This window comes from Eupeodes corollae, chromosome 1 (assembly GCF_945859685.1).
Source record: "Eupeodes corollae chromosome 1, idEupCoro1.1, whole genome shotgun sequence".
In the NCBI taxonomy this organism is placed as follows: Eukaryota; Metazoa; Arthropoda; class Insecta; order Diptera; family Syrphidae; genus Eupeodes; species Eupeodes corollae.
Window position 1 is genome coordinate 277,373,424 of NC_079147.1, and position 23,548 is coordinate 277,396,971.

At 34.6% G+C, this 23,548-nt stretch overlaps 1 protein-coding gene across 1 annotated transcript; it reads left to right on the plus strand.

Annotated features, from left to right (window-relative positions):
• Positions 1-9,676: 9,676 nt before the first annotated feature.
• On the plus strand, positions 9,677-10,370 carry LOC129941800 (baculoviral IAP repeat-containing protein 5). Its single transcript, XM_056050524.1, has 3 exons — positions 9,677-9,901; positions 9,967-10,146; positions 10,217-10,370. The coding sequence occupies exons 1-3, from the start codon at positions 9,785-9,787 to the stop codon at positions 10,346-10,348; spliced, it is 429 nt and encodes a 142-aa protein (XP_055906499.1). The 5' UTR covers positions 9,677-9,784; the 3' UTR covers positions 10,349-10,370.
• Positions 10,371-23,548: the final 13,178 nt, after the last annotated feature.

The window sequence follows — 23,548 nt, forward strand, 5'->3', positions numbered from 1 at the left end:
TGACTGACCCATTGATTAATTTTATAATAAAACACAGCTGAATGTACTCTCTGTGTTTAGAAAGCGATGGAAGATTTATGAGCGTGATCCTACGATTGTACAGTGGAAGTTCGAGCCTATTCGACCATGGGAAGAAACGGAGACAAAAGTGCATGAATCTTCTTTGTACTCCTTCTATTCTGTTTATATGGACTGAATCAAAGGGAGCCCATATTATGCAAAATAAACAGTAAAGGTCCTATGTGGCTACCTTGTGGTACGCCAGAGTTGGTATAAAAATATAATGACCGCTAATTCCTAAAAACTACGCTGTATGATCTATTATATAAGTACGACGAAACCCAACTAACCAATTTATCGTTAAAGCCTTGGAATTGAAGTTTGGAAGTTAATGTTTTATGGCACAATTTATCAAAGGACTTACTGAAGTCTGTGAAGACACAGTCAAATTGTTTCCGTTTTTAAAAAGAATCTAAACAAAATGAACTGAAATGAAAGAGGTTAGTAACTGTTGACTTATTTTGAACAAAACCATGTTGACTGTTACAAATTATAGACTTACAATTAAATGATATGACTTTACAAATAATGGACTCAAATAACTTAGGGATGACGGACAGTTTTGCAACGGGACGATAATTTTGTATTTCATTTTTACTAACCTTTTTATGTATTGAGTTTTATGAACGAAGTTTTCAGGAAAATATTTAAACCATTCATTAAAAAGAATATGAAGAGGATAGGATAAATAGGATGCGTATTTTTTTAAAATATACGAAGGTACACCATCTGGACAAGGGCTATAACAAACGTCAAGTTCTGAAGCTTTGCAAACGATTTCATCTTCAGAGATCCAAAGATTAATTGAATTCAAATGAGGGAAATTTTGTGAGACTCAGGTGTTTAACAGGAGTTCGCTACTTTGAAAGCATCTTTGAAAAAATTTGCAAACACATGTTAATTTTTTTTAGAGCCATGGCTAAGTTCGTTGTTGAAAAACATGCAGTTTGGATACCAGTTAGTATTAACAAAGCTCCAAGAGTTTTTTTGGGTTATTTCAGTATTTAAAATAAAGTCGTTATAAAGAATATCTGAGTAGTCAATAAACTATTTCTTAGCTCATTGTATATTACCAAGTCATTATCAGCTTTTGTTTTATTGTATTTAATCCAGTCCTAGTTTCATTTATTTTGTAAGTTTTTTTAGCAAGAGTCAAACCATGGAGGAGATTTAGAAATATTGCACAGTTTTCGCAATGGTGTGGTTTCATAAAAAATGTTAAAGAAAACACAGTAGAATTTATAGCAGATAGCATTAATGTCACAGTTCTCAATTCATTTAAATTAAAAGATAGGTCTAATGCTGGTTGATGTCGGTCTTCTTCAGCAAGTAGGGTATTGGCTGAATTTACATAATAATATATAAGGTCCAATATTTTGTTGAAGTTTTTGGCAATCCCATTAAATTGGCTTAGTCCACATGAGGAAAGACCGCCAATTGTCAAGAATTCATTGGTAGAGGACATGTCAATAGAAGATAGATAGTTCTCATGCGTCTATTTAGTCTGCAGATTTGTTTGGAAGATTGAAATCTGAAATGTATAGCAGTCCTGTCACAGTTTTAACTTTTATGCAAATTATTTCTTTTTAAATTTAAAGGCATTTAAAAGAAGGCAAAACAAACTTAAGCCAAATCAATCAAGGAAATGAAAAAACAAACGTATGTTTTAAGATTTGTCAGTTCATTGTGGAAAAATATGTAAAATAGTGTTCAAAAATTTCCCATTATTACTCGCTTTATTGATCTTAAAAAAGGAACTAACAAACAATAAATTTATTAATAATCAAAGTAAATTTTTCTAACTTGTAAGCACTGAAATTGGCAGCACTATTGACTTCATATAATATAACAAAATGACAGCTAACTTTTATTTGTTTTCTGTCATCGTCATTTGCAATTTCAGTTTTGAACGTTGCGACGTGACGTGTGTTAGTGGAACAAATTGAGATACATATTTTATCTACCACTTAATTGAACTACCCGGATTGAAAATTAGGTGGCGCAATAGTTCGTTGCATAGAGACTTACAACTCTCAACCATTCCTGTGCGCGAGTACTGTTGTCAGGAATGTAGGGGACCTAAAGTTTTTTTGAGAAAGCACTTTTCATGACAAGAATAACTCTTGAAAGATTTTTCAATTAATCGCAAGAAACAGTACCCGTGAAAAAAACTAGATGCCACAGGTAGGGATCGAACCCAAGACCTCTTTCATAACAGTCCAACGCGCTAACCATCATACCACCGGGACTACCATCCAGGTAACTGACCGAAAAATCTGAAAAATGGCCAGTATTCTGTTGATCGAGAATCGTTAAATGATTCTATGGATTGAATTTTCCTTCGCACTCGTACACTTGCTAGAGTACTTAAATATCTCGAAATTTACAAATCGGCTGTTCCGAATGATATCCTCACTATTATTCTCAAGAGACATTCTTCAATGCTGGTAAACAGGTGTCTGTCCGAGTGGATGGAAACAACATTTTTAAAGCCTGTCCCTAAAAAAGGCGAATGTTCTCCTTTTTTAACTATACAATTTCACTTACTTCTCTTTTTATAAGGTCAAAGAAATGTTGGTCAATTTTCATTTTGTAAAATATCTTGAAGAACAAAAGCTTCTTAATAACTGGCAGTACGGTTTTCGAAGCAATAGGTCCACTTGTGATCGCATGGTTTATCTCAACGAACAGTTTAACAAATCTTAACATAATCTTATCAAAAATACATGCGTTTGGTATTGATGAATCTGTTCTTTTTTTGATTAGAAACTGCCTTGTGGACCGTTTAACTCAAAGAGTAAGCTAGTTTGCCCCAGGGCACCGTTTTTTCTCCTACACACTTCCTTATTTTTTATAAATGATCTTTTGGGTGAATATTCTAAGCCAGTAAATTGTTTGGCTGATGACAATACCCTTAACTTTTCATTTTCGTTTTTAAATTATCATTTTTTTTTCTTCGCATGTGGACTACCAACGCCAGTGTTTTTGACAGCACTCCAATGGGGATTCGAAAACCGTCTACAATTGAATGTTACGAAAATTCAATGCTTATTATTGTCGCAAAAGTGTAACCCTTCCCCAATTCCACTATCCATGGGGGGTACTTGCATCGGGATAAATTAACGGATTTCAGTTCTAGGTATGTGCTTAATCGTTTCTAGTCATTATAAAAGTTGTCATAACCCCTTGAGTACCTTCACACACAAAAATTACGATGATGCATCAGGCCTTGGGTTGTCAACAGTGAATCCGTCCGTATCCGAGGCATGTTGTGTTGGTGCTTCGCAACTAATGCATTTTTTACGTGGTCAGGCAGTCAAACCAAAGGCACAACCCCCCACTTGGAGGGCCAGATCCTTAGTATAACTCCAAGGACGGGGAGCTGGATAAACCGCTCCTTATAAACCTGGGCTCCGAATAACTCGTAGAAGCCCTATAGGGTGTTCACTAAGTAGTTTAACCTTACTGGAACTGTAGACGCCACCGTTGATCCATCTTGATAATTCGTCCGCTGCCGTCTGGATAAGGAGAGGTGCATTAGTGGAAACACCTCTCCCACCTCTCTCGTTTGCTACCCCCACCAACTTTCCTATGGTTTTTAGAAACCAATCGAAAGTTGAGTTACTAGCCATACGATATTCACTGCGGGAAGGTGAGAGTAGTTGTTGATAGTCACAGGTGGGTTTTGATAAAAACCTGTGGACGCCTTTGTCCTCTTGAATCTACATGTCTACCATTTGAACATCAGGAAAGTCCACTATCGACCAAATATTCACACTACGGCAAATCTTGGAAAAAACCCAGAAGCTTCAAATCGATACCCACCATCTCTTTATCGATTTTAAAACCGCGTACGACAGCATCCACAGGGAAGTGCTCTTTAGAGCAATGTCTAGTTTAGCATCCCTGTCAAACTTATCCGTTGTCTCTATCAAGGTTGGAAAAGTTTTCACCGATGCATTTGATGTCAAAAAAGGTTTTAGACAAGGCGATGCACTGTCATGCGACTTCTTCAATATCGTCCTGGAAAGAATTGTGCAAAACTCAACCGTCAACACTAGAGGTACAATCTTCCAAAGGTGCGTCCAATTACTCGGATACGCAGATGATATTGACATAATTGGAAGATCAAAGCGTGATGGCAGCGGAGCGTTTTTGATCACTGTGAAGGAAGCGAAGAAGATAAGTTTAGTAGTCAATGAGGGCAAGTACATATGTAGATGCTGTCATCAAAAAAGGACATTGTACAACGACGTCTTGAACAAAATGTCACCATGGAAAGCTATAACTTTGAGGTAGTTAAATACTTTGTCTACCTAGGCACCTATAAAAACACTGCTTCTTTGGACTTAGAAGACAATTAAGAAAAAAACTCCTCTCTCGAGCATCTAAAATCACCATCTATAAGACACTCATCATCCCGGTTCTCAATTATGGCGCTGAGGCCTGGACCTTTCAAAGAAAAATGAGACCATCTTAGGATGCTTCGAGAGAAAAATTCTTCGGTTGATTTTTGGTCCCGTACGCATAGATGGAGAATGGAGGAGATGATATAACGACGAACTATACGGGCTGTACAGCGACACTGATCTTGTTAGCAGAATTAAAGTCCAACGGCATAGATGGCTAGGTCATGTAGAGCGGATGAACATCAACGTTCCAGCCCGGAAGTTCTTCGAATCCAATCCCGAGGGACGGCGCAGTAGAGGAAGACCGCGACTCAGGTGGCGCACTCAGGTGGGTGAAGACATCAACCAACTTGGCGCGTGAAGCTAGAGACAGCTAGCTAGAGACCGAGCTGGCTGGAGACGCATGTTGGTTGAGGCCCAGGTCCGCCCGGACTGTAGCGCCACCTTAAGTAAGAAAGTATCAGGCCTTACGACACTATAATGTGGGTTCCATTCCCTTCAAATTTCTACACAGTTTTACTGATTGCTTTACTTTATCCATTATAGTAAATAGTAATTAATTGTATTGCACTTAAAATGGCAGGTGAGTTTAAGAGGTGTTAACTGCCAGTGCTACCAATTTCAAACTCCTAAATTAATAACCCTTTTACACAATCGATTCTAATGGGAGTTTCTACGATTGAAATATATCAATTTATTCTTGATCTAGATCTATCAAAACACAAATTTTCCCTTTGTTTGCATTCCATAGGGAAAAATAAATTAATTTTATTTTGATTTAAAATCAAATCTGCAGATCTAAATTTTCGGCAAAATTAACTCTCTTTGCACTTAAAAAAAAATGTAATTAAATTTGACAGCTCTACCACACTCGTTACACGTAACCAAAGTTACATTAATACATTTAAAAAGAAAAAACAATTCAATTCGTGTTCCATGCGCCACAAAAAATCAATTTTTCGAGAAGACATTAATTTACCATTAAAAATCACCAAAACTCTTTGGCTTACATACAAAATTAAACAACAATTAATTAATTTTTGAATGATAACAATGTTGATAAAGATGTTTTTCTGTTATATATTTGATATAAGAAGAAAAGAATTTAAAATAAAGAAACGTCAAAATGAGTCAGTCAAAAGATTCTAATGGGCAGTGTATATGTTTGAAAGTTTTGAAGCAATTTATTGTGATTTTTTTCTCATTCAATCTCCCACGCACTGATAGTGATCGTTATAGAAAGAGATATTAAAGTGAGGTACACATTTATACAAACAAAAATGGGGGAGCGTTTCAAAATGTCAAACTAAAAGTTAATACCGTTTATGACAATGACCCGATAAAAATTCAATTTCCAGATCGAAATCTAAAAAGCTAAATTTAAAACGTCAGTCAGTAGTAGTATCAAGAGTATTTTCTTAAATAATTCGTTGCAAACGTCAAACTCGATTATGGTTAGTACGTGAGGTATGTTTTATTTTTATTTTAAAGTCCCCTGCACTTTATATTGCTAAATGAAGAACATAAAAACACTTTTGAAAAAGTATTTTCTTTCCTAAGTTTTTGTTTGAATTTTTGAATAGTACCTTACAAAGTTTTCATCAATTCGAATCTCAACAATAAGAATTCCAAGGAAGGAGTGCTTATATACCCTCAACAAGGACAACAACAATAACCAAACAAGCACAATAAAAGCCATTAAACCATTTAACTTCTTAAACTTTAAACAGGATGAAGACCAGTTGCTTGTAAGGATATTTCTTTTTTCGTACAACAACTGCTGTTGATGCTGAGTGAATTAATTTCAATGTGAATTACATGCACACACATCCATATATCCATATGAAAGGACCTCTCTACCACATATTTACACATTATCCTCATCGCTCGTGTGGAGGGCAGAGTTGCCATATCATCGAGTATTCAAAGGGCTGAATTTAAAAATATTTGTAGCCCATAATTGGATCCGAAAAAGTAGCCCAAAAAATAGACCAATATTCATGCAACAATTATGAAAACTTTTAACTAAATAAGCTTAAAGTAGTACGTTCCAAAAATGTTGTACGTTTTTACGTCAGTTTTTTGTTTTAATATAATTATGATTTATTTGTACTATCGAAAAATCGCACACGATAAAAATTTGGGCTACGATTATTATATTCAATCATATTAAAATTATTCTCAGACATTTTGGAAAAAATTTCTCAACTTTTGACAGACAGCCCAATGGCAAGCCTGCTGCAGTGTATTTTCCGCTGCTGCTGTTGTTGTAAAATCTCCACATATATGCGCACTACACAACAGACACTTCAAAACTAAGGCCAACAGATTGAATAAGAGCCTCTTATTTCTGACACTCAAGCTCGTTTAAAAACGTGTTTACAAATTACAATCCATTTATAGGATAGGAACAATGAAATATGAGTTTTTGAAAAATGTATGACTTTAGGGCAAATTTATGGAGGCATAGACGTGTACTTACATAATGTAGGTAAAAATAGGTACTTTTATTAAAATGTTCATGTAAGACACCTTAAGTGCGGTGTCATTGTTTTAGGTAATTCCAGCATTTTCATTTCTGGGTTAGTTTAAAACAATTTCAAAATTCATTCTCTATGTCAAAACCACTTTAAGGTGAGTAACTTTTAGAGTGGATACTTTATAATGTAGCTTTAAACTCTGTAAAAATTTATTTTTGTGAGTGACGAAGTTTAAAGCAGAAATTTAATGTCACCTTAACCTTTTACATGGGACTTAAAAACATAATCTTAGGAGTTAAAAAAGTATTTACAAGTGCATTTTCGATTGGTTAGTTTGAAATTTCGATCGGAAATTGATTCCTTAATAAATATCGTTTTCCTTTTTTGTCTTTGATAAATAACTAAATCTAGTCAAATTGACAGCTTTCAATTATTTGGATGTGCAGCGTAGTTTATTAAAAATGTCAAGGATGCTTGGCACATAATAAACATCATAAATGAGTCATTTCGAGTTTTCAAATGTAGGTGTCTCTCACCTTTTTCATAATCAAATTCGGTATTTTGACAGATCCAAATTGGAGTCATTTTTCAAATTGCGAACAAGCATCTTCGGTGTAAAGCGCTACAATTTATAACTAAAATAGCAATGAATGACAAGTCAGAATTGTGTTTATCTGTCAAATTCATATGAAAAATAGCGAGGTTGTTCAAAGTTCAAATAAGATATATAGATGGCGTACCCTGCATATAGTCCAACATTATATCCTGTATCTATCTTCCCTTTATGGTTATAGACAGTAATATGTTCTCTTCGACAGTCAATGCAATGCTATACCATCGTAATTTTATAGAAACTTTCGTAATATGCCCACAATTACGGTTATCCTGAATCATAAATGCTGCGCGTGCCTATCTCTTAAAGTGTATAGTACAAGTTTCGGCGTTGTTTCAAGTGAATTTTTGATGATGGATGGATGAGTAGGTATTTCTGGGGCGCACCATATGTTCTTAACAAAACGCATAATCCTTACTGGAATAGTTATTACACATTATACGCTGCCGTCGCTTGTCATGTGTATACCGTTTGCCGCAGTAAAAAGCACTCCTGGATCCTGGTGTACTTTATAGAAATTTCTTGCTACAACAAGAATTTATTCGAAGCGCATGGTTTTAAATGAGTAATTTTATGTCTAGCTATAGTTACACAAGGAGGAGAATAATATTCATTGTTTAGTAAGGTAGGAATATTTTGCCAGAAGGATATTCGGAAATGTAAAGAGTAAAAAGTAGAATTAGACACGACTGCAGACTACAAAGGGAAAACTTTTGGTTTGCTTCTAAAGCGAGCTCATATCATAACGCAGGATTATTGGTTTTAAAGTAATATTGCGATTATAGTTATAGCTACCATACTTTTTATACCTTTAATTAGTTTTGTTTAAAGAACAAAAGTGACAGAAGCTATCATGGGGTAAAATATGGTGTCTATTAAATTGTCATATGTTTTTAAGTCTTTTCATAACTAAGTTTTCCCTGGTAGTTATTATTTCATTTTAACTTAAGATCAAGCTCGGAAATTAAGATTTTACTAAGAGACAAATACGATTTTCATCTGTCACTTCATTAGTTATTAAAATTATGGTACACATTTTTAAGAAATAATTTAGTTTCATAATTTTTCTGCAATTATAAATAATATTAGAGCGGGAAAGGAGTATGCCAAAAATTATAGCACTTCCTATAATCCGCGTTTATGAACATAGTCTACTGTCTCTTTCCAAATAATGTGATTTAATTATTTTGCATCCTCTTTTTGCGCAGATTTTGAAGAGCATTCGTATTCATTGAATATTTTGAACCCATTCATTTTGACGTTTCATCATTTCTTTTCAATGTGAACTTAGCTCAATGAGAACAAAAATCAAGACAAACTTCGTTTGAATTGATTTCCATTCAACTAAATGTACCGTTGGAAAACTACACCATACATAATCTTTTACCACTTTTTTGGAGTTCAATGCTTACAAAAATTGAAAGAAGTCCTAGAAAATTTGAAAATCATATCTTATTTCTGTGAAAGTTCAAAGCAATATCTAACACAGCATTATTTTCAATAAACTAAAAAATCGTATCAAATCTAATCCAGGCGTTAATATAAAATTCAATTTCTTCGCGATTTGTATTCTTATATCTATTTAGTATTCAATTCAAAGTAGCGATTATATGTTTCTGATTGAATTTCACAAAGCTTTTTGTAACTCTCATTCAACTATGGAATAAGAAAATGACGCCTTTGAAACTTCTTACATAGAAAAGTAAACTTGAAAATTTATTTTCACATATGGATCAACGGAAATAAAAGAAATATGACGTACAAAATAAATAAATAGAAAAAGGCACGCGGTGCAATAATGAATGAATGACTGGTTTGATTAGCGCTTTTCATTATATGATATATAAGTAAATTTTGTAAAACATACAGTATCCATAAAAGAAACTAGGCGGCGCATGATATACGAAAAAATCAGAGCAAAAAAATGAGTTATAATGATTGTTTTAATCAAGTTTTTATTTAAGTGGATATTAAAACGAAAATTCTTAATAAACTTAATTTAAAGAACCAAATAATACATTATTTACCCTACAAATGATCTTGTATTCCAATCTACTACATTCTTCAAATTTGACACTTCAGTTGTCATTTCTAGCTGTCACTTTCAAATTTCAAACAAAAAAGAAAACAACCGCCATAAAAAGACGCTAAAATTTTTAATTCCAAATAAATTTTTCTTAAATTTCTCGAAAATCAATTAAAAAACTATAAATTTTTAAACAATGAGTGCTGAATTTCAAATAGAAGGAGCTGAAAAACTATTTGTTTTTGAAAAACATCGATTGGAAAGCTTCAAATCGTGGCCATTTGCTGATGATCAAGCATGCAGCATTAAAAATGTATGCATTTCAATAACTTATTGTTTTTATCTTTGATAAAATTGATTTAAATTCAATTGTTTTAGATGGCTGAAGCAGGATTCTATTGGTGTGGCAATGAACGAGAAAATGACACAGCCGCTTGTTTCGTTTGTGATAAGATCCTCGATGGATGGGAAGCAACAGATGACCCATGGAAGGAACACGCCAAACACGCTCCCCAGTGTCAATTTGTTAAGTTTAAGAAACCCGAACGTGAATTTACAGTGAGTCTGAGTGTCTCTTATTTATAATTCCATGAATTCTATTCACTCTTCGTTTTATTGTTCACTGCAGGTTGAAGAATTTCTAGATCTCTTTGGAAGCGTCATCAAAGGTCATCTCAACAAAATTGGAATCTCTTTAAAGAAACGCATTCGCCAGAGTTATGAAAAAAATATGAATAAGTTTTTAAGCTCTTGTACTTAGTCCTAAGTAAGTTAAATTATAACCCTCGTCATTTAATTATCATTAAATAAAAACTTAAAAATTAGTTGAAAAACAAAAAATTAACCCTCCTAGGGAACACATTCATTTTCTATGCGCTATGTAAGTTTCAGTTGTTTTTCCTCGGCAGCAGCTTCCTTGCTTGATATTCCAAACAGCCATACAGTAAAACCACAATTTACATATTATTAAAATATAACTCACTAAAACTCAAATGCCTAACTACTTTGAAGCTAACAAGGTGCAAGTAATTAATTGCAAGATTCTTTTTTTCTTCTTCTTAATAAGATGCCGCACGTCGCTCGTGTCGTTAGGTACGTACTACTCTCGTCTTATGTGGCGTCGTTATCGTCTCGTTGAGGTTGGGAAAAAACATGAACATTTTGTTAAGAGTTTTTCACATTCTTGAGCCCTTAGCTGAAAGTACATAACTTTGCCTGAGCTAATAGTTAAAAAAAATTCATTCTGTAAGCTTCTCATGCAGTTGTAAATTGCAACGAAGGAGAAATACAAACTCTGTTTCTTGGTACTATGAACATAAATCATGTAGTATGCGTCAGTGTCCTTTCCTTAACCCTTATTACTGTCGAAGTAGCTAGGTAGGTAGGTGGAGATGGCAGTCACAAGGAGCCCTTGCTGCGCGCCTTAATTAGCGCTGGAAAGCACCGTTCTAGCACCATACAAAAAAGATATATTATAACAGGTTTATATTGACAAAATTAGCGATTCTAGAGCCGTTTCGTCGCATTCAGAAAGGAAATATGGTATTTGATTATCATCTCGGAAAGTTCATCGAGATCTTTAAGGAATGCCCTTTTGAAGCTTAACATTCTAGAACTGGACAGGGCAGGACATTTACAGAGCGAGTGAAACGCACTTTCCCTTTCATGTTGGACACCGCAGCTACGGCAGTGAATATTATGAGCGATACCCAGCTTTGCTGCATGCTATCGGCCAACGTCCGGTATAATATGCAGTGACCCTGTTATATCATGCCTGGGTCAGCGTAAAAGACATCGTACAGTTTTCGTTATAGTTAGGTCATATGTTAATGGATATGGTAGAGTTCGTTAGACTGTAGTTTCATCTGTTGGAGTCTATGAGAAAAATTCACAAAATGTCCTTTATAGCTCCAAGAGGAATATTTACCCTTTCCGCAATTTAGCCATGAAGGGTCGACCCTTGTCTGGCTTACTCATGAAACTATGATCTGGAACCCAAATAAGAGTGACACGTTGGCTGAAGATGAGGCTGTATAATTGATCCCGACATTGTTTGCACAGTATAGAGAATGTTGTGGCCGAATTTGTAGCCATAATAGCTGCCTGGCTGTCAGTGCAAATAGCTTTGTTAACTTCCCATAGGAAGTTTTTTTAATGGGTCCGATTTGTCAAATTGAACATTTTGACATTTCTCGAAAAATAAAAACCTAACAAAAAAACAATACTACAAAAATTTACTTTCGACTCAAATACCTTTTTTTATAATAAGCACACACTCAAGGAGATATTACTTCCCTTATTATGCAGAGGCACATTGTAAGCACTAGGAAGAGGATGTCGGTGGTTTTGAACTCCTGAACATTGCAATGACTAAAAAAGACAGAGTGTGGTAAGGTTAAAGAACAAATCTCTGTATTTGACAGTACGGCCAAAGTTAGACTTGAGAGTAAACTGATGAGCAATCTTAAAAGTATTACGGTTGAAATGTTTAAGGGAAGGAATGCAGCTGGCTATTTCATTATAGCATAAACCGTTAAAATGACGGTAAAAAAGGGTGAGACAAGAAACATTAGGACGATGTTCAAGCGAAGTAAATGAACTTATGATGATATTATCACCTGTCAATTTAAATGCTCTACGTTCAATACTATCCAAGAGGCTTAAGTAAGTTGCAGGAGCACCAGCGCAGAGATGGGAGTTATACTCAAGCTTCGGACGTATATAAGTCTTGTAGATAACAGCCAGATTAGAAGGTGTGAAGCATTTCTTGCATCGCCTAAGGAAACCTAAACACCTTCCCGCATTTTTGGCGACATCGCGTATGTGATCGTTCCACAAGAGGTGGTTGGTTATACACATACCGAGAATACCGAGATGTTCAGTCTACTCGATGCAAGTGCCATCCATGGATAATGGCAAAGAGGGTATATCTCGCTTTAACGATACAAGACAGCATTGGGTTTTCCAAGCATTAAATTCCACGCGGTTTTTTAATCCCCATTGACCAATACTATTTAGGTCGGAATTTAATGAGCTTATATATATCCGAAGAAGAGGGATGTGAATCTGAAAACGAATATGAAAAGCTAAGAGTACTATCGTCAGCGAAACAATGTATTGGATTAGATGTTGCAGACAGGAGATCATTAATAAAAATGAGAAAGAGCGTTGGAGATAAAACAGAGCCCTGGGGCACACCAGCATTTATTTTATTGTTTTCAGAATTGAATCCATCCAATACTACTTGTATTGAACGATCCGAAAGGTAATTACTAATCCAATGAAGCATGAAAACCGAATGCACGCATTTTCGATAAGAGAGCCTGATGCCAAACCCTATCAAATGCTTTTGAAATATCTAGTGCAATTATCTTACTTTCTCCAAAGCGATGTAAAGATTTGCCCAGGAGAATTAAACTTGTGATCATATCAGCGCTGGCGTCAACGCCACTATCGAGGAAGCATAGTGACCAGTTAAAGATCCGAAAATAGTTATTGAGACCGTCCCAGTTGGCTTTGTCGTATTGCCAAACGGTTCTCTTAGGAGCTCTTTCTTTAACTGGAGAGTTTTTACACGAGACATTTGCTAATTTGACACAATGGTCAGATGTGCCTAGAGGAGATAGACAACTAACAGTGTATTTACCAGAGGTAAGAAACAAGCCAAGAGTGTTTTCTGCTTGACCTACACGTCCGATATTCGAGTGGGCTCGTTGGCCTGAGCTGAGTTAGGTGGTTTAACTCAGCGAAGATCTCAGCACACACTCCTTCTGGTGTTGTCTGGCCCGAATGTTGAATCCATGAAGAATTGTGTACATTGAAATCGCCCGTAACAACGATTTCAGTGCGAGGATAGGGCGAAACAATACTTAGGATGGAATCAAATTCACAAGAAGTTTACACTCTGTCTAGATTCGGGCTTCGATAAAAGAAGCAATAGTGAATGATTTGCTTATTCACGGAAAATTTAAACCACATATAATTGAAAAAGGTATTGGTGGAGAGACCATATTGTGGCAAAAACTGATAAGGAACATCATTCCTAAGGTATGTGGCGAGACCATGGTGGGGAAAGAATTAAGGCACCAAGCTATACCCATGAATAAAAAATTCAGGAGGATAGGAATCCTCTTCTACTTGGATTTCACTTAGTGTCAAAACAGGTCTGTATGAAACAGTATGGAGGTATTCCAACAAAAAATTAGCCCTTAGCCCACGAATATTACAATAATCTACTCTGAATTGTCGGGGTCATTCCGTAAAACGATTATCGTTAGACGATATCGTTTCGACGATAGTCTCACTTCACGTAAGACGATAATCGTTAAAGCGATATCGTCAAAACGATAGCGTTTGCACGATAGCTAAATAAGTATCGTCTGTCATTAATTTCCAAATTGAACTAAACAAATTGAAGTCAACATGTTTCGACGTAATTTACTTTTGTTACAAAGTGGAAATGAAAACTAAAAAAAAAACAATTAATACGTTTACGAAGACAATTAAGAGATGAATCAGACCCTCTTTCTGTTCCAATCATATGTAAGCATTTTATTTTGTATACAAACGAAAATATGTACATATTACTTATTGTAAAATAATTTAACAAAATTGTAGTTTTGTTCAACGTTTTCGAATTTCAAAAGAGGCCTTTATAATGATACTGGAAACAATAAATTTGCCAGACGGTAGTCGTACTACATACATACCTTCAATATTAAGATTTGCTATAACTATTCAGACTTTGGGTGGCGGAGGGTACCAATGGTTGACAGGCAACGATTTTGGACTCGCTCTTGCACAAAGCTCATTATCCAAAATAGTTTCGGAAACAACAAACATTATGGAAGCCAAGCTATGTCCCCTGTGGATAAAATGAAGTCTATCTAGGGAAAACGAAAAGTCCGAAATAAAGCAATGGTTTTATCAAAAATTTTCAATACCAGGAGGTTAAGTATAGAACAAATATTGACAAAAAACATAAATTGCAAATAGTTATTCATTGAAGATGTACTTATAGTTGTAGGGTGCATGCATAGATGGCACACATTTTTATTTACAAAGACCACGGGAAGACGAACAAATATTCTTTAACAGGAAGAGAAAACATAGCGTAAATGCAATAGTTGTAAGTAATACTGAAACAACGATATGAAAATCTATTAATCGATTTTGTTTTAAGATTTGTGATCATAAAATGAGAATAATGGCAATTAATGCTAGATACGGTGGATCTGCACACGACTCATTCGTATGGAAACATTCAAATGAAAGACAATTCTTTGAAAATACTTTTAATGTACGAGAACATAACTATGGGCTTTTGGGTAAAAAACAACACTTCATACGTTATAAATAACTCATTATAACCAAAATTTTGTAGGTGATAGTGGATATCCATTAGAACCTTTGTTGCTTTCACCATATAGAAGCTCATCCGACGAAACGAAAAGTCATTTTAATAATGTTCATGCAAAAGCTAGAAATGTAATTGAACGTTATATCGGTATTTTAAAAGGTAAGGAATATGGGAAATAACAAATTAACTTATTTCAAGACTTCAATACACATTTTTGGAATCCTCAGGTCGATGGAGAATTCTCTTGGAAGAAAGAAAGAGTTTCTACGAACCGATAAAAATTGCTACCTTTGTAAATGTTTGTGCTGCTCTACATAACATATGTATACATATATTATAATGGTAACAATTTAATAGAGGACGAAAACTTCCCTAGCTATGGATTGAGCGAATCGCAAATATCAAGTGAAAACAATGCAATGAAGCAATTAGCAATTGATATAAGAGATGATATAAAAAATTCGTTTTTGACAGGATTATTTATTATTATTTAAATATATTTATACTAGGTATATTTCTAAAAAAAAAACATTAACACATAAAAACAACTGCATAAATTAACATAACTAGAAACTTAACACAAAAATTCTATAGTTTAAGCAAAAAAAAAAATGAATTCAAATACAAAATTAATCACAATACACTTACACAACTTGAAAATATCCTTTTTGTAATTGCTTTTCTGCAATGTCGTTGCGTCTTTCCAGTTGTTCAATGACTCTGGGGACTCTGGCTTGGAACATTGCATCTTGCTCATTTCGCTCTCTCAAAATGTTTGATAATTTATCCTGACAAATTGAATCATTTTTAATTTGAGCATTCAGTAACTCATTTGTATCCTTCTGTATTTAGCGTTTAGGGGTACTGGCTGCCACAAAGGGGGTTGAAAATAAATATCTATATTTCATAGGAAGAACAATATGTAACCAACCTTTTCCTATTTTGTACAGGCTCATTTCCTGGGGAATGCTGTGGACTTTTAAATATTTTTGAATCCGAGGAAGATGGGGCTGTCGATGGTGCTGCTGCTGCTAACGCCGTCAACTCAATTATTTTTTCATCATCCTCCGTAATTTTTACTTCTTCGAATGGCCCACCTCCGGTTTTTTGCATGGACAACAAATTTTGGCTCAGTTTTTTTGTTAGCTCGATATTTGTAATCAGTCCACACCTATGTATGTACATAACATATTTATAAAACAAGTTATTTACACAATCAACATCATATTTACCTTCCTCCAACTAGCAATGTTTTTCATAGGTTGGCCATTCGAATTTAAAATCTCAGCCAATTCGGCCCACAACTTTCTTAGGTCCGCCTTCCCTTGTAAAGAATTAGGTTTATACCCATGGGCCAAGGAAGGATGCTCATCCATAAATTTGATACACATTTGGAACTGATTTTGTGTTACTGACCTGTGTATTTACAAAATTATATATTTAGATTTATCAATTTAAAAACATATCATACAAAGAAAAACTTAAACTAGAGTTTTATCATCAGCGGCAGCAACAAATAAAAACACTAAAAGTAACAGTAACAATAAATTTCACAAAGTAATTAGCATGTTTGGTAACATGACATTTTTTACAAATTTTCAAAATTTCTCATAGAGAAAAACCAAGTTTAATAACATTTTCAAGTTATCGAACAAGCATTATCTTTCGTTGAGTTCATTTTGACATTTCAGTCATACTGAACGATCTTATACCGAAAACGATTGATGAGACGATAGCGATAAAGTTACGTGAAGCAAATTATTGACGATATCGTAATGATAATCGTTTTGACGATTATCGTTTCGAAAATTACAGAATGACTCCCCAGTCATTGCAAAGTAAAAAAAATAAGTAAAACCAAAACAGATAAAATGGAGAATAATATTCACTGAATAGAAACACAGAATAGTTATCCATACCCTTCACTGCTAGTGTTATGCCTTAGCAGTGACGAGACCGATGCGACCCTGTGATGCAAAACAGTAAATATATTTCAAATAATCTGCTGAAGCACAAACTAGAATATGCATTAATTCCAATTGTAATAAAAACTTAATACATAAACTAGGCTGCACAACTGTGGAAGAAGGGGAAAGTAAGGAATGGGATGGTACTCACTGTGATGTGCTGTGCTGGTGTTTTTTTGCTCTTGTTCTTGGGTGGTGTGATTTCTGGCTTATATTGTTGTTTTATTTGAGAGTTGAATATTGTTTGTTTTTGTTGTTTTTAAGACCACAACTTCGATAGTTCACTTAAGTTTAAGAATTGCGTCTTTGGGGTTAACTTTGACAAAGTCAACAAGAAAAACTGTAAAGTGTATGTGAAGGTCTAGCCAACTCAAATGCCTTTCAATTAAAAGGGAACTCGATCAGTAGAAATAATAGAATTAATCCATCCTGACCCTTGCGGTTCTGCCAAAAGAAACATATTTTGCGATAACCAACTCTAGGTGGCACAATTTAGCAACATGCGCAGCGACAAAACTCATATGGCCTTCACTGGACCTAAAGCGCTCTAAGGACTTGTTATCTCAAAGCAGACTTCATATTACCTCCCTAATAGGTGTCCTTACGGGACACTGTCTCATATGCATACAAGCAATACGACTTGGTGTAGCCTCAAATGACTTCTACAGGAGCTGTATGGACGAGGAATAAGAGAAAACAATCTCTCACCTTCTTTGCACTTGCCCTGCTCTTTCACTTATACCAAACTTCATCTGGGAGACTACTCTTTTGATAATCCCAGTGAACTAGCTAAAAAAGATATCATATATGTATCTTCTTCGCTTTATAAAAAGCTCAAAATGTTTCGACTAGTAAAAAGTAATTCTCTAGATTCATGTAGTACCACAATGGGCCTTTCTTTTGGGCAAGTGTGTGAATTGGCGGTCTAATGTCTCTCACTAGCAAGGTTGGTCACATCCCTTAAATTGTGTACACTCAATACAATGTAAGAATATTTCAGTGCCAAAATATGTCTCATTGTCTGTCATTCTAGAGGAGGACCTTATCCAGCCCCTCATGAACCCGCAACCCTGACTCTCGTAAATGCATACACGGGCCTCTGTCTCTGCCCAGCATTAGTCTGTTGTCTGTCCCTAACATGGGAAATCTGCAAATCTGCTCGAAGGACCACACAGTGTCTAATTATCAAATTAATAAAATAGTGTCGAGACGCCAACGTGACCGTATAAAAAAAAAAAAAAAAAAAAAAAAAAAAAAAAAAAAAAAAATTCTGAATCTGCAGCCACTGAACCTAACCTAACCAACGCATATCATGGAAGAACCAATCTCTTGGATTTTAAACATCACTTTTTACAAAAACAAATTGACGAAAGAAACATTATTTTAAAAGACGTCAGCCCTTAAGAAATGACAGCTGAATTGTTGACTTAGGTCTTAGGCCCTTCCTAGCCGCTTCACTTCTACTACTCTAAGCTTTGTTGTTATCTAATTCAGTGAGGGTGTTAAAATAAACCTGCTTATCATTTTTTCTTTTAATTGAAGACAAATGGCAGGCCTGCACTTTCAATTCAAAATTTGTATAGTATTTTATACGAAGTCCATATTATTATTAAGATTGAATAAACCAATTTGTCTAATCCAGCATTTCATTGGGTTTGAGGCCAAGTTAATTCCATTTGATTATATGTTCTTCGCAAAAACTTTTACTTCCCAGACTTAAACATTATTTTAAATTACCAGCAATCAGTTGAACCATTAAAAGTTTTATTTAACTTCTTAGCTAGAATCACAAGAATCAGTCTTTCGTTCATCGTTCTATCCTTCCATTTTAAAGAAGACTTAAATTTATCGATTACATCCCGAAAAGTACACACAAGTGGTACATGAGTAAACAAAGTAGCAAATACACAAACTTGTGGCCTGTTTTTTTTTTTATGGTGAAAAGTTTTTGTACTTAAGAACATTCAAGTTAGATCTTCAAAAGTGTTTTTGAGTTTTATTTTTGAAGCAAAAGCAGAGTCAGAGGCAAAGCCGAAGAAATGCATTTCGTTCGTTTGGGAATCCACTTTACCATACATGGCGCGGGTAGGTGGATACCACTCGTGTGGCATTGCCTGTGGCAAAATGACTTCCAGAGTGTTTTATTTTTCAAACTTCTTGTTAGGCTCATTAGCGTCGGAGTTGTGTTTTTTTGGAATTTGAATGTACTCACATGTTCCTAACACATGCTTCAAAAACATTTGGGAGAAAAAAAAAGAAATATAGAACCTTATCATTTTTCCTGTTTTTCAAACCAAATTGTCCTCTTGATCTTGAAGGAGACATTTTGTGTGACCTAATTTATTACTTACCGCATAAATCTTCAAGCTTAGATATTCTTTTGGTAATTTTGTTCATTTTTATGCCAGCCAACTGCAAAAATATATTTACAAACGAAATGACAGTAAGTTTATGGGAATGGAGTGGAGCAGCAAAGGAAGGACTTTCAATATTTATATGCTTCTGAATTTAACAAAGAAATCGAGGAGTTTCGGTCATGAATTATGAGACAACATAAATAAGCTTATCTTTGGCAAAAGTTTTGCTAGCTACAAACATAGTCATAGTTTGTTTTATGAAAATTGAAATCAAATCTAAGGTATATTTATAGAAGTTATAGAAACAGAATAAACATACAGTTTCTTTGTCGTGCAGTTGAACTTCCAAAGAATGTTTATTGTTAAAATGCAGGAATAAAGGATCAAGGAGAGAAGCGGACTTGCTTGCCTAATGAATTATTGATGTTATTTATGATTTTGTGTGTAAATAATGTAGTTGGTCCTTCGGAGAACTCTATAATAATTTTTGTGAAATTAATGAGAAAGAAAAGTCTTTGTTGTTGCTGTGGGTAGTTAACCGAGGAAGTAAATCTTTTTAAAACTTTTAAATCATGATATTTGTATCGAATTTTATCGACATTTTTCTTTTTTCGATATGAAAATCAATAATTCAAAATCAGCTGAGAAAGTGAATTTTAAGGACAAACAATGAAATATAGAATTTTTTTCTTTTAGGATTTCCCTCGTCATCAAAAATGAATGAGGTGATATTCGATAGGCAAAATCCGGTTGACGAGGGTTAAACATTCAAAATATTTAAATATGGCTTTTTTCTCAAATATAAAGGGGTTTCCAATAAAGAGTACTTCTTTAGAAAGTTATTGTTATCGGTTCGATTTGTCGAATTGAAAATGTTGGAATTTCTCGAAGTTCAAGGTATCTAGAATCTAAATAAATGATTTTTAGAGAAATGTCTGTGTAAGCGTGCGTTCAAAATTCCATGTAAAAAGAGAAGAGCAGGAATGGTCAGCTACGATGTCAATGGGTACCGCTTATCGGATCTCTTCTCACGAAAAAATGTAGTTGCACGAAATGTACAATTCGCAGAAAAAGTTTTTTTTTGAAAGAAGAAAACGTTAGCGATGGCGATAAAGACTTTTTTAAAACTCTATCCGAGGAGCTAACCGGGACTGTGAAAGGGGACTCCTTTAAAACCCAAAGGCCAGCGCAAGATGCAGAGGAGGGTGCTGAAAAGACGTCACTTGATGATGAGGAAGTTTTTGAATCAATTTCACAAAGGCATGAGGAAAGAAATGAGCGGGTTGATTCCTTGGTTGAAATGGAGAGCCTAAAGAGATTTGAGTCTGAATTTTGAGTAGAAACACCAACAGCCCAAATATGTGAAAACGACATTTCTTAACGGGGCCTTAAGAATGGAAGTTTTCATGTTCGATGCTGAAGGAATGTCACTTACAAAAATGCTCATCAGTAAACCCTCTCGAGTCCAACTGTCAATTAAAAATATTTGTTCTTTAGCCGTACCCTGCGAATATTGAGTACCTAACAGGGGCGTCTTTAGACTTTTGGGGGCCCTGAGCCCAATAGGATATAGACTAAGATATAGGATTTTTGTTTAAAAAATTTTCCTTTTCTTTAAATATATTTACCTTCAATAGTTGAACGTTTTTCTTTATAGCTGATTTTTAATAATTTGTATTGTTTTTTTTGGCTAATTTCTAATATGTTTATAAATATTTTTTATCAAATTCAATTTCCTGTAGTTATTAATTTTAAATTGATAAAATTGACAAGCGTTTAGTCTACCTTGTAGCATTGTGCTAAGAAGTTCTTTTTTATCTGGTTCAATTTCGAAAATGAACGCTCTCCACTGCAGTTTGAAACCATAAAAGATACAAAAATTCTACTGGCAGTTTCTATGTTTGGAAATGTGTTCTCAATTTCAACAACTGTAATTAAACTGTACACTTTTGATATTCTAATAAGATATTTATTGAATTCTTTTAAATACCGTACGAGGTGCAGGCATTCTTCCTCAACTTTTCTCTGTTCTCAAGAACTTTGCAAACTCCACTGAAGCCAAATATTTCAATCGACAAAAAAGCGAAACAATGCATTCATTTCTTGATAGCAATTGGATCGTATTTTTAATTGCAAAGTAATAGTTAAAATAATTGTAAAAAAAACTGTTCTTTCCCAATTAGCTGGACGGATGGTGCAGGACCATCAAAATATGTGGCACACGAACTTCGTACTATTTTTCGTTGCATTGGCACACGCTTCAAATTTATCAAAATTGTCAATTAGATCATTTATAAGTAGTATAAATAGGTAACTCCCACACCACAAACTTGGCACGGCACGGCACGGCACGGCACATCCCAATTGGGATGGATTACCAAGGTTCGAGTTTGATTCTAATTGGGAATGAGTGTGAGTGGTTGGATTTCTAGCAGCATTTGTATTTTCATTTGAATATTGGTTGTGGGATTGGATTTTCAGTGATAAATTGGTTGTGGGATATACTTTTCTAGTCGGATTCCTAGTTCAAAATTTGTTTTTTGTTGGAATATTGCTTTTTTGGTTGGGTAGCTGCTACTCAACCCAATTCAAAATCTATGTCACTCCTACTCCACCCAATTCAAAATCAATGTCACTCCTACTCCACCCAATACAAAATTGATGTGTGCACCAAACTTGGCACGGCACCGCACGTCCCAATTGGGATGCATCCCAAGTTTCCAGTTTGATTCTAATTGGGAATAAGTGTGAGTGGTTGGAATTCTAGCACCATTTGTATTTTCATTTGAACATTGGTTGTGGGATTGGATTTTCACTGTATTTCTAGTCCAAAAATTAAATTTTTGTTGGAATATTGCTTTTTTGGTTGGGTAGCTGCTACTCCACCCAATTCAAAATCTATGTCACTCCCACACCACAAACTTGGCACGGCACGGCACATCCCAATTGGGATGGATTACCAAGTTTCGAGTTTGATTCTAATTGGGAATAAGTGTGAGTGGTTGGATTTCTAGCAGCATTTGTATTTTCATTTGAATATTGGTTGTGGGATTGGATTTTTAGTGATAAATTGGTTGTGGGATATACTTTTCTAGTCCGATTTCTAGTTCAAAAATTTGTTTTTGTTGGAATATTGCTGTTTTGGTTGGGTAGCTGCTACTCCACCCAATACAAAATTGATGTGTACACCGATTTCTGGCACAACATTTGTGCTAACCTGCACGGCATGCAATATAAAATTGATGTGTGCATTGGCTAAACATATTCTTAATAGGTTGTTCATATGCTTATGAAACTAGCATTCCAAAATACTTACCTCTGTTGTACAATACAAGAGAATGTCAGGAAAGAAAGAAACCATTAAGAAAAAAAAATACAAAGTTTTTCTTTTTTTTTATATATTAAAAATATATTTGCTTTCCATATATCAGGTTTACAATTATTTCGTTATGAATGAATAAAAATACTTTATTTTATTCCTAAACTATTCTGGTAACAACTTGTTCAAGCGGATTATAGTCAATAATTCTATCATGAAGCATAAGGCAGTAAGCGGAAGTATTTGCAGGAATTTGCTTTGATGTTCTCATTTCCAAACGTATATCGATGGGTCCTGTTTTCATAGTTTCATTTTGGTGTCTGCAGTCTACCACAAAAACTGGAGCATGTGATTTGAATAATTCCCAGGAAAGAAGCGGTTCAGTGATGTTTTTATTATAGTAAGATTTTTGAAAGTCTGTGTACATTTTGTAAAACAGGCTATATCTGTTTTTTTCAAAAGAAACATTGAAATCTTCATGTGGGTAAACATCAGAGTTTAGATAAACTTTTAAGTCTGTTAGATTACAATGATCAAACGTTGTAGGATCAGCAGCCAGATTTTTATTTTTCCCAGTTTGTAAAGCAAAAACAATGTATCGAGGTTTTTCTATTTGTGTTGTTGTCTTGACATTCCAGATATGATGATCAGAATTTGGTAGCATGGGATATTCATAAAGATCCCAGTTTCGGAAAGCAATTTTCATAGAGCTGCTTTTACTTATAGATTTATATAAGCTTAATTTCATGGAATCTGATAAGGTTACGTGGGAAACTTTCCATTGTATTTTTTGAATGTTAATTTGTACTTTTTCATTGTTTGGAGAGATCAATGCGTTTTCATCCACTCTTGAACGAGTTATAATAAGATCATGTCGAGCATTTGGAATGATTTTTTTATAATCTTCAGCGAATCCTAAAAGTTTGTTCAGTGGAATACAATAATTAAAATGAAATGG

Excerpts from the sequence above, each read along its gene's own strand:
- LOC129941800 (XM_056050524.1), top strand. The coding sequence starts at position 9,785 with ATGAGTGCTGAATTTCAAATAGAAGGAGCTGAAAAACTATTTGTTTTT. Across the intron at positions 9,902-9,966 it reads AAGCATGCAGCATTAAAAAT|ATGGCTGAAGCAGGATTCTA; the intron begins GTATGCATTTCA and ends CAATTGTTTTAG. Across the intron at positions 10,147-10,216 it reads AACCCGAACGTGAATTTACA|GTTGAAGAATTTCTAGATCT; the intron begins GTGAGTCTGAGT and ends TGTTCACTGCAG.